Here is a 12,262-nt window from a genome sequence, read left to right on the forward strand (position 1 = left end):
TGAAGATGTTACCTCAGGGGTTAAAAAAAGTCTGCAAATGAAAACCATGGCCAGAAAACCATCCAATAACTAAACCTGAACTACATTTATTCTCTACCATTGCAAGACTGAACATGTTTAATATATTTACTAAGGATACATATAGATTACTGTATTAAGGTGTAATCCAATATGTGAATTGGTAGACAGTATGGTGCAAAAATTACCACCAATCTCTATTCTGCCTCAGTAATGAGGCAATTTTAGTGTGCAACATAATGTGAGACTGTGTTACATGAAAGCACATAATTATGTCAGATTTCTTGGTCTGGACACAAATGTGTTGGCTTAGGCTGTGCTGGCTGTGCTGACCAAAGTCTGGCATTTGTAAAGAAACATATGTGAGGTAGACTTTGGGAGATGCCACATTACATAATACCCCCATGCTGCTATTTTCTTCTCAAAACAGAACTTTATTCAAATAGCACCTTTGGAAAGAAATAACAGTTTAGAGCAACTCTTACCAAAAACAGTAAAAAGACACAAAGGCACAAACAAATGGAGGGGGGTAATCATTTCCATGTACCATCTCATCAGGACTCATAATCATTGGCATCCTTCAGTCTCAAGAGACTATGGTATCGTGCTCTGGAAAGAGGTCCTAAAACAGTATCTAGTGTGACTAAAAAGGACAGTTCAAGAGTGGCAATTCCTTTCACACTGAGGACAGATACATTCTGTCCCCTGCCCAGCCCCCAGATTTCGCTGGTTCCGGGACTGCCTCTTTGCCTCAGCCTGCTGAACAAGTGTCTTTTCGAATTGGAGAAGGCCATGCTGCGTCTTTAGCCTCCAAGCTGAATGATCAGAGGTCACGGTTTCCCAGTTGTTAATGTCCATTCCCAGGGCCTTTAGGTCCCTCTTGCAGATATCCTTATATCGCAGCTGTGGTCTCCCTCTGAGGCGCTTTCCCTGCACTAATTCTCCATACAGGAGATCTTTCGGAATCCGACCATCAGCCATTTTCACAACATGCCTCAGCCAGCATAGATGTCGCTGTTTCAATAGTGTATACATGCTAGAAATTCCAGCACGTTCCAAGACTGTGCTATTTGGAACTTTGTCCTGCCAGGTGATCCCATCAGGACTGGAGCACTGTGTAATTGTTCTTCCCCTTTTCTTTTCTTTTTTCTTGAAGAGTCAAAGATATGTTTTTAATACAAAATTAGAACATGTGCTACAATAAGATCCCATCTTATATTTTTTTGAACCCTGAAATAAGCGCTTGGCCTTATTTTCGGGAACAACTTAATTTGGGGCACGTGGAGCAAGATGGGGCTCCTCTTGCCATCTTATCTGATTTCCAGCTCTGCGTTTAAATTAGTGGTAGGTTGCCTCCGGTTCGCACTGGTTCTATAGAACCGGTAGTAAAACCGGCAGGAGGCTCCGCCCACCGACCCCGATGTCATCAAAACACTTCTGCGCATGCTCAGAAGAGTGCGCGTGCGTGTGAGTGAAATGAGCACGTGCGCGCGGCCCCGCTGCGAACTGGTAATAGAGGTAAGTAGAACCCACCCTTGGTTTAAATATTTTCGGGGAGGGCTTATTTTTGGGTGGAGGCTTATTTTAACACATGCGCTCAAAAGCCTGATTGGGCTTATTATCTGGGGATGTCTTATTTTCGGGGAAACAGGGTATATAGATTCAAGAAACTATGTTTAAATATAGAACATACAAAAGGCATTATGTATTGAATATATATAATTGTGTTAAGCCCTGCTAAAGTGAAACTAACCTTTAGATGACTCTAACTGTTAACTTCAACTGTTTTGGAGGGAAACTTAGAACATTCATATTTGGGCTGGCTTTTTCAAGTATTATGATTGGTTCTTGCCTACTGCACCCACTACATAATAGAAGGCATTGCAACAGGTTTCTTTTTTTTTTTTTATCCACAGAGATATTTATTATATATTATGTAAGAGCCATGATGGTGCAGTGGTTAGAATGCAGTATTGCAGGCTAACTCACTGCTCGCTCCAGGAATTTGATCCTGAGCGGTTCAAAGTTTACTCAGCCTTCCATCCTTTTGAGGCCCATAAAATGAGGACCCAGATTGTTGGGGGCAATATCCTGACTGTGCTTAGAGAGAGTTGTAAAGTACTATGAAGTAGTATATAAGTCTAAGTGCTATTGCTATTAAATTTGTTTGTCACCATGAAGTGACTCTGGGCAGTTTATACTAAAAAGAATAAAACAATACAAAAACACATATATGATGAGAATAAAACACTGCAAAAGTACACTTTTTTTCTTAACTTTGCTGAATTCAGTAATTTCAAAAGCCATAGTCAAAACAAAGATGTAAACAAAGCTCTCAAACGTTGGCTAACATGGACGAACTGTATTCAGTCCCTTATGCTTTCTTTTTCTGGACTAAGAAAGTCAGTATGCCAAAGTTACTAAGCAGCATACCATTCCTAGGCTCATATATAGGGAAAAAATATAGATTATTTAAATTATAAAGTCTCTTGATGAAAGAAAATACTAGATAATTAAGTGGTGATTGTTTTGTTTTGTTTTGTTTTGTTTTGTTTTGTTTTGTTTTGTTTTGTTGTGTTTGTGTTTCCTTTTGCTGAAGGTCAACAGGGAACATTTCTCTTCCAGGACCATTATATGTCTTAATCGTTTAGATTTGTATGTTACGTCTATAACTCTTTGGCTTTGTGAAATTGGAACTAGAATTAGATCTAGAAATCTAGCTCATGGGCCTATATAAAGGAAAGCAGATGAGCTGTGTTAAATCACCATAAGTTCCCTCCTTTCTATGGCCCAGTTTCAGCTTCCTTTCACACTTCCACATTCCCATGGCAACACAAACTACAGGTCCTTCCTTCTGTCCACCTGGCATGTTCATTGCTAATGATGGCCTGCACTGGGGGTTGGTTCTGTATTAAAAGGAAGAAACGAAAATTGCCCTTGAACTTTTTTTAGCATAGCTACTCTAATGACCGAAAATAACTGGCTACTGTTCCTTTTCAGGGAATGAAGTAACATGATGTGTATCACAAGCAGCTTTTATTACTTATTCCCACAAGGAATGATCTAAAGTCAGAATTTGCTATTCCAGAATTTTACTGATTCAACTACTTAGAGATTTGGAAGTGTAGAAGAATAGTTTGACAAATGGATACACAATCCTTTTTGTGTTCAAATGTGAAGGTCTTCTAGACAAAAGAGCCATTGTGGTACTTGAGCAAGATAAGCCTCCTGTTTCTCACATAATATTGACAGATGGATCAGAGGGTTTTCTCTCTTTCTCTCTTTCTTGTAAAAAGAAAATTTTACCAACTTTAAAAAAAACAACCACCACAGAAACATAGAAGAAAAAAGAGAAAAGAGAAAAAGATTATAAAAGGAAGAAAAAGAAAGATATTTAAAGAAGTGACTTCCACTCTTTGCAGCAGTTACAAACATACTGTCTGTAAGTCTTAATAAGAAAAGTGCCAATTCCATCTGAATGTTAATTTTTAAAACATTGTGCATCATCATATGTATTTGTGTCCAGTATCTTTTTGCTTTTTCACATTGCCAACAATGATTATAAGTATCTTGGACATTTTCTCTGGTATCCTATTTCAATGGTACATCATTCTAAAAAAAGTTTTCTTTTAAATTGAAAGACAATATGAATTATTGTCCTTTTAAGCACATTGTCTCCCATTGATCCATTTCAGTATTATAACCAACATTTTTGCCCATTTTACCATACATTACTTGCTCTTTCTCCATTTGAAATCATGGTTTTGAGAGTTCTCAATGCATTTTTAACAACCATTTTTTGAATTTTGACAAAAGAATTTTGTCAAAATTCTTTTGAGAATGTATTGTTTTATTGCAAAACAGCAATCAAATTTTCACAAACGTGGAAAATTGGAGAGGGGAAATTCTAGCAATTTAATATCCTGTGTATTTGACTGTGACGTGTGGGTTTGTATTGGGACAGATCTGAAAAAACTGAGGATAGGGGGGCAAGAGAAGAATTCAGTTATTGGAGAGCTTGAAATTAGTCCTCGACTTAACAACAGTTCATTTAGTGACCATTCAAAGTTACACCAGCACTGAAAAAAGTGGTTTATGACCTTTTTTCCCATGCTTACAACTCTTGTAGCATCCCTGTGGTCATGCGACCACAATCCAGATGCTTGGCAACTGACTCATATTTATGATGGTTGCAGTGTCCCAGGGTCATGTGATCACCTTTTGTGACCTTCTGACAAGCAAAGTCAATGGACTTGTCGAGGACTACCTGTATATCAAACAACCAGTGATTGCCTAAAACCTATCTGTAAGCACAGACTGTGGGCATTCAGCTCTCTGAGTTCTGTGCTCCCAAACATCCAGATATGTCTGTGTTTACAGTGGCTTCCACAGTAATCCACAATGATATCAAAATAACATGGCAACATTAAACATGTAGCTCCTTTATGTACTTGCATTCTGGCATCTGATTCAAATACATAAGATGTGGCATTTGCATGATGATATAGTGATACTTTGCCCGCTTTCTCTCTGGCAGATGATTATGCATGTTCATAGCATTTTGATGCTATAATGTCCAAATAAATTTGCAAAACTACCTGGATCAGCCTTTAGCTGGATTAAGAAGGGGTGGGAAATGGAAAAGCTAATCATTTTGGGAGTCCCTATTGTTTCTAATTAAGCTGAGTTGCAAGGGGTTTCACATTATACCCAGAGGAAGAAAGAAAAATTAACAATAACACAGTAATTTCACTACATTGTGAAAAGATAGAGTATTTCAGGTGTTTATTGAATTGTGGAAATGATGACATACACAGTTATATCAGCACAATGATGTTTAATTACTTTAGAAGACAACTGAAATAACTAATGATGAATTTAAGCTGCCTCTGTGGTGGACTGCTTCATGAGGACGTAGCTGGGTGTCTTTGTGTCATGGATAGCTGGATGTGAAGATAAGCCCCATGACTTATTTAACCATAGTACATCTCACTAATCCATTGATCTACATTGTGGTTTGTAGAGAAAGTGGTGCCTATTAAAAACTAGCAAATTAGCACCTTTTTTTTTTTTTTGCAGAAAGATGGCAGCTTCCTTTATTGAAAATTGTACTTTAAACAGTGCTGAGATCAGTCTCACAGAAATGCTAACAGATAACTCAATTAAAAGCAGCTCTTTCTTTAGCAGGCTTCCCTATACATGATGCTCTCCAGATGTGTTGGATAACAATCCTACCATACGATTATACATATAGGGAGTGTCAGTTTAGGGGAAACAGATGCATAAAAATAATAATCTATTTGTACATTGCCTTGGTATAATTTGAGTATATATTTTAAAATATTCTGAAATTATCTAGTTTAACACTGTTTGAGTTATTGGTGGTTGTGATCAGGATCTATGCAATTTCAGATATATTGAGCACCCTTTTCTTATTTTATCAGGCGAAATCAGAACTACATGAGTATTCTTCGCTTTATGTCCGTGGGAGACAAGAATTTGAGTCCATTTAACATCACTCATCGTTTTACTCATTTCTTCTGGCTGGGAGATCTGAATTACCGCTTAGAGTTATCCCCAACGGTTAGAGAACCATTTTAATTCCCTGCCAATTGATCACACTTAGCATTTATGTGAAGTTATTTTAAAGTGTTCATAATATTTATATTTATATCACTTGCATTACTTTGGTGATCCTTACTATATAGCTGATCTGCAAATTAAGCTTCTATTAACTTCTCAGATATTGCAAATAAACATACGAGACTAAGAAAGTTCATAGCCGAAATGAGATTTGAACCAGAAATTTCCTTGCTCACAAATGTACTCTTATGAGTCATATATGGGAATGTATACTTGTAGTTGCAAATATTGTCACTAAATTATTCCTACTGGTATCTTGTTTTGCCCATAAAAACTTTTTGTGCAAAATAAAAATTCATTGCTTAGTAGTTAGGGTACATCAGTTTTGGTTTTCAACAGAAGTTAAATTTGCACTATATTAATTGACAGGCTCTTTTATGAAAACAAAATGACTTTTGAATTTTAAAAAATTGATAAAACAGAATATTAAAAAAGAAATGTTTGAAAAAGATTAAAAAAGGAAAAAAAAAGAATTAAAAGTGTAAAAAGAAAAGAAAAAATATATGTGATTTCATGTTCTACATTTTCAAGTGTAAAAATAGGGGAAAGTTCTTTAGTATAGAAACCCAGATGTTATCCAGCCTCTCTTTGGGCATATTCAATGAAGTGTATACTACCTCCTTACAGGGCATTCACTTCAAAGGATGTACTGTATATACACATACATGGACAATGTCCTATCAATTCAATATCCCCAAGCTGCTGCTGTTATTATTATTACCAGTATTATTAATATTAAAATGTGCACGCTGCCTGATTCCTAGTGACTTGGGTGTTTACAATTTATTAAAAACACTTAAAAACAAGGAAACAACAAAAAGCAAAAAGAATAAAGATGATAGAAATTACATAAAAAGATAGAAAGAATGAAAAAGGGGGGGCTTTAATCACTCCTCACCCAAGGTGAGTTGAAAACATAAGAGCACAAATGTTGATTTCAACCACAACTGTGCAACTGATTCACTCAATAGACAAAAAAAGCCTCAATCCATCTTCCTTTGTTGGGATTTTGGGCAGTTAATATAAACAGGACAGATTTCTCAGAAGGAAAGTCACTGAAAAATGCTGATTTATTGAGCTGCTTACACCATCCATTTTAAAAAGGATTTATATTCTATTGCTGTTTCCATTAATGACATAGCCATCCCTGCCCCTAAATCATAGTAAATTTCTGAGCATTAGACCCTCCTAGGTGTTTTCCCCTACATTAGAGTTTATTCTGATTTAGCAATGGCGTGGGTTTCTGTCCTATAAATTATATGTTCTGGTTTTAGCTATAAGCAGATACAGAAGACTTCAGTAGAAATCGGAGCCGCAATGCTTTGAACCAGTTTTGTTTTTTAAAAAAACCTTTCCCTTCATTCTTCTCTAATGTCTTCTTAACAATAAATTGGTTTAGTGCCTTCAAACAAAAGAAATGAAGGCAATATTTCCTCTGGTATTAAATAACACTAAAACATTTTCAGAATTCAAGTGTTAAGACTCAATCTTACATAAAATTTTGTTTGACCCTGAACACATTTTTGTACTTAGATTAATTATATATAATCGACCATTTATTAAACAAAACATGTAAGAAACATGGGTTTAACATTAATTATAACACTTCCCTTCATCTCAGGAAGCAGAAAATATCGTTCAGAAAATCAAACAGCAGCAATATACAGAACTGCTTAATTTTGACCAGCTCCTCATTGAAAAGAAGGATCAGAAGGTGTTTCTGCAGTTAGGTAAGATTGTTACTAGATTCATTCATTAAGCCTAGAGTCAAATATCCTGAAAAATTAGTTGATAAGAGAGAGAAAATTGAAGGATTAATTGATCCATTATTGTCAGAGTAATTACTTGATATAAAAAATACCATCATGTAATGTAACTTATCACAGACTGATTTATGATTCATATTAAGCCATAGTTTCCCTTCTGAACCAAATTAGATCAATCATTGCAGAAACGTAAACTGAACAATGCTTTATGTGATATATGAACCCAATATTTCTGTCTCTCTCATTCTCTCTCCTCTTTATGTAATGGCATAAAGAAAATTGCTACATGTGGTAAGGGACTGCACACAAATAACTAAATATATGCTAAAAACTGCTCTAGGAGACGATTAGAATGATCTGCATGAGGTTGCTGTAATGATTTTTGATACCGAGTTAAAACAATAATCAGCCATCTGTCTATTTCAGAGGAGGAAGAAATAACATTTGCCCCAACCTATCGCTTTGAAAGAAACACCCGGGAGAATTATGTCTACACCAAGCAGAAAGCCACAGGGGTATGCCATAACTTCTAGCATATTGTAGCATTTCAATTGATAATTGTTGCCAGCACCATTTTCTCTTTTGATAGACATTGCAATGAAGAAAATAAAATCAATGGCTTTTTGGCAACCTCCAGACAGAGTGATGGGTTCTTGATATTGAGTTGTCTTTTGTTTGCAGATGAAGTACAATTTGCCATCCTGGTGTGATCGAGTACTCTGGAAATCATATCCCTTGGTGCATGTGGTGTGCCAGTCTTATGGTGGGTAGATAACAGATTGAAAATAGCAGCAAAGCTGGCTTAAGCGGAAATGATTCAGAGCAGAATTTGTAGAATTGCCTTTCATTGCCAAGTTCCCAACAAGAGACATCCTATCTTTGATAAATGCTTTCTCCTAAGACATGTGGGGGAAACAGAATGGGCTGTAATAATTGTAAGAGAAATACACCTTGCATACTTCCTTCCCCCACTGAAACTAAGTCAGAAAAGGTTTTCAGTTGTAGCAATTATTTCTAGGATATTTTATTTTCCTCAGTTAAAATTGTGAAGTAGCTGAGGTCTGATGTCCAAATGAAATTATATTCAAAGCATAGGTGTGGGTGTGTGTAATTATTTCTTTGGGAATTTTGGTTCCTGGTCAGATCTGAAATTAGGCAGTTTATAGGTTATTCCCCATCAGCTCTTAATAACACACAGACACAGACACAGACACACACACAGACACACACATATGTATATGTATATGTATATGTATATGTATATGTATATGTATATGTATATGTATATGTATATGTATATGTATATGTATATGTATATGTATATGTATATGTATATGTATATGTATATGTTTTTCTTCTAGCCAGGCTTTTCCTACGTAACCAAGGTTTTTCTGCAGCCCTAGCTCAGTGGAATCACATCCACTCGATTCTGGGCTTTTTTCTTTCTGGCAGCCAGCAAGTTCTTGCTGCCAGGTGAAAGACTTATATAGATCTATTTCTGGCTCGTTAGCCATCATCAGTAAGCCACACCCACATCTCATGTATCCTCCCTGTAAAGGTACAATATCTATTTTCTTACTTCTTCGTAAGATTTATGTGTGTTTTTCTTCTAGCCAGGTTTTTCCTACGTAACCAAGGTTTTTCTGCAGCCCTAGCTCAGTGGAATCACATCCATTCGATTCTGGGCTTTTTTCTTTCTGGCAGCCAGCAAGTTCTTGCTGCTGCAAGAAAAACTGCAGAAAAACCTTGGTTACGTAGGAAAAACCACTGAGATCCACTGAGCTAGGGCTGCAGAAAAACCTTGGTTACGTAGGAAAAACCTAGCTAGAAGAAAAACACACATAAATCCTACGAAGAAGTAAGAATATATACATACATACATACATACATACATACATACATACATACATACACATACATACATACATACATACATATATATATATATGTATGTTCGCAATTAAAACAGAACTGTAACATGAAATGCTAATATAAAATTTAAAAAGTAGTACAAAGAGGACAAATTAATTTAAGTCTAATACTGAAAGAACAAAAAAAAGATAACTCTAGGAAGATAATGCCAAAGAGAATATGCTGTACCTTTGACTTTTTTCAGCAAGTGGGAGAATCCTAGGAAAGACAATACATGGGAGGATTCATATTATTATTCTGTTAAAAATCAGTTAGGCCAAGTAATTATCATATTATTTCCTCACTTAGAAAGTTAAGAATACAAACTCTTAACTGCCTTTCCTATCATAGGATGCACAACTGACATTATGACAAGTGATCATAGTCCTGTTTTTGCTACATTTGAAGTTGCTGTCACATCTCAGTTTGTTTCTAAGAATGGTGAGCATTTCCCCCCCCCCCTTTTTAAGTAAAAATGCAAATCTTTATACCATTGTTTTTATGTCTTTAACAATTTTGCAGAATACTATTATTAACATATGCCCTCTTTTCCCCAGATGACAAGTACACAGACTCTCTAGGACAGATTGAATTTCTCCATTGCAGTGCTGTCCTCAAGACAAAGTCACAGACTAAATTCTACATTGAATTTTACTCCAGCTGCCTAGAAAGTAAGTGCTGTTCCTCATGTTGTTATGTTATTTATAAATTGCACTGAAGAGTTTAATGGGAGAAATAAGACTGTTCTAGATGATATCCGATTCCCTATTTTACTGAATATTTATATTAAGTATGAAATAATAAGCTACTTAAAAGCTTCTAAGTGTATTTTGTTTATATTATCATTTCAAAGGCAAGAATCTTTGTTGCAGAAAATCTCTGGTCTTCATTACTATTTTTAGACAATATATTTGTTTGTTTTATTTGTTTTATTTTATTTTTTACAAGCACTTTTATATTTCCAGACCCAAATCCAAAAGGATATTATAATACAATTTTGCTTATAACACAGATCAAGGGATGAAAGTGAAAGATTTAATATAAACATCTGAACATGTGATGTACAAGCATATACACAGAGAGAGAGAGAATGAGAAAGGGAAAGGGAGGGAGGGGGAGAGAGAGAGAGGGAGAGAGAGAACGCAATCCTATACAGTTTCTATTCGAAAGACATTATCATTCATGTGGAACTTCTCCCAGGGACAAGGTACAAGCCTCAGTTATATATGATATAAATGCAAAAAGTTGACCCTAGTCACAGATCTCTGGCTTTTGAGTGTATTTGTGACCTATTTTAGCCTATTTTTCTCCCATATTAGATGAATCTTCTAAAAGGGCCTTTCCTATTCATAAATTGACCAAACCTTTGTGTTCACCAGTTTCCACATTAAATCTTCAAATTAACATGTCCTGGAACATCTGCAGAACTGTTGTGAGAGGAACACATAAGAAGCCATCTGTTTTGGCCTGAGTTTTGAGAAAAAATGATTCATTTTAAATGGCTATTTGATATTTGTTCATAAATAATATAACGTACGGTATATTTACTCTACAGTGGCTATAAAAATCACTGTTTATAAGTATCTTTTATATCTTTGAAATCCAAATTAAAGGGCTGAAGCTTAATATCATTATAAATTTGCAGCCTAACAGTAATTGTGATTTTGCAAGGTCGAGAATTAATATGTACACACAAGATCAAATTATTGTTCTGCAATGATTTTATAAACATAAATATACATTTGTCCTTAAGATTATGTTTTTGGATTCTTAATTCTGAGCTCCTTGTATTTGAAACAATATCTATCCAGAATGGGTTATTTATGTTGTGCTTTGTCAAAGGGCCAAACTGCAGAATGGGGTGGGGTGGGGTGTTATCCCATTTTCATTATTTATATGTCATATAGTTCTGAACCACGTTCCACACAAAAAAGGCTGTACAGAGATTTGCATATATTTCTATGGAAACCATGTGTTAAGGATCTTAAATTAGAATTTCAACTGTGCTATCTTGAGTGGCGTAGGAAGACCTGTCATATTTTCCTTCTCTTCTTGTCCATGCAAGTACTGAGCTTCCTAATGATTTTCTTAACCGGAATAAAATATTGAGAAGACAACCAATAAATTCATGTGGAAATGCACTTTGTAAACACTCATTTAGGATTATAAACTGAAAGACACAAGTGTGCTTTCCATTCTGCTGTCCAGAAACAGGAATAATTATCAGTTTCCCTTCACTGCCAAGTTTTATTACGGTTTGTTTGTTTTTTAAGTTTTGCAAATGTCTGTGGTATTGCTTGTGCTTTTTCAGCTGGCAACTAATTTTCTTTTCTAACACTTTTACAGGCTTTGTAAAGAGCCAAGAGGGAGAAAATGAGGAAGGAAACGAAGGGGAACTGGTGGTAAAATTTGTCGAAGCCCTTCCTAAGGTCGGTTGATAGGTTTTGTTTGAATGTAGCTTACATAATAATTAATTTAATTCATATACAATCAATGATGCAGATCAACCAGTGGATTTTATTCCCATCTTAGACCAATATCAGATTTATTGTAGTCCTTCAGATAGTCCTCAATAAAAGAGAAAATATATACGGGTTACATAAACATATAAAATCAATATAAAATATAAAAGTATTCTCTTATTATAGGGAAAGAGTGCTGATGTGCATCTTTGTATGCTTTCTTCTCCTCCATGAGACAGTACCAAACTCAGCAACCTATCAAACAGAATTATTGCTACTTGTCATGTAATTCTAAAGTCTTAATCTGCAAGTAATTTGCTTGCATAAAAATTATCTGGGGCACCTTGAATTGTTTACATCATAATGAGGGGCCATCCTGGGTTATGTACGTCTGTACAAAAAGATGTGCGCCAAGGTTTCTGCCTTATCCACACCACATGGTCAGACACTTTCAATAAGAGC

The 12,262-nt window shown here is 35.6% G+C and overlaps 1 protein-coding gene across 1 annotated transcript in view; it reads left to right on the forward strand.

The window, feature by feature from the left end:
• Window positions 1–12,262, forward strand: part of INPP5D (inositol polyphosphate-5-phosphatase D) — a 77,207-nt gene that overhangs the window by 52,210 nt on the left and 12,735 nt on the right. The window contains exons 15-21 of the mRNA XM_070945255.1: window positions 5,463–5,601; window positions 7,283–7,391; window positions 7,854–7,942; window positions 8,109–8,190; window positions 9,690–9,779; window positions 9,896–10,009; window positions 11,685–11,767. Coding sequence (XP_070801356.1) covers window positions 5,463–5,601; window positions 7,283–7,391; window positions 7,854–7,942; window positions 8,109–8,190; window positions 9,690–9,779; window positions 9,896–10,009; window positions 11,685–11,767 — 706 coding nt within the window. The remainder of the gene's footprint in view (window positions 1–5,462; window positions 5,602–7,282; window positions 7,392–7,853; window positions 7,943–8,108; window positions 8,191–9,689; window positions 9,780–9,895; window positions 10,010–11,684; window positions 11,768–12,262) is intronic.

Source organism: Pituophis catenifer, unplaced genomic scaffold, assembly GCF_029215685.1.
Source record: "Pituophis catenifer annectens isolate HBS135680 unplaced genomic scaffold, rPitCat1.0.hap2 SCAF_6, whole genome shotgun sequence".
NCBI classification, from domain to species: Eukaryota; Metazoa; Chordata; class Lepidosauria; order Squamata; family Colubridae; genus Pituophis; species Pituophis catenifer.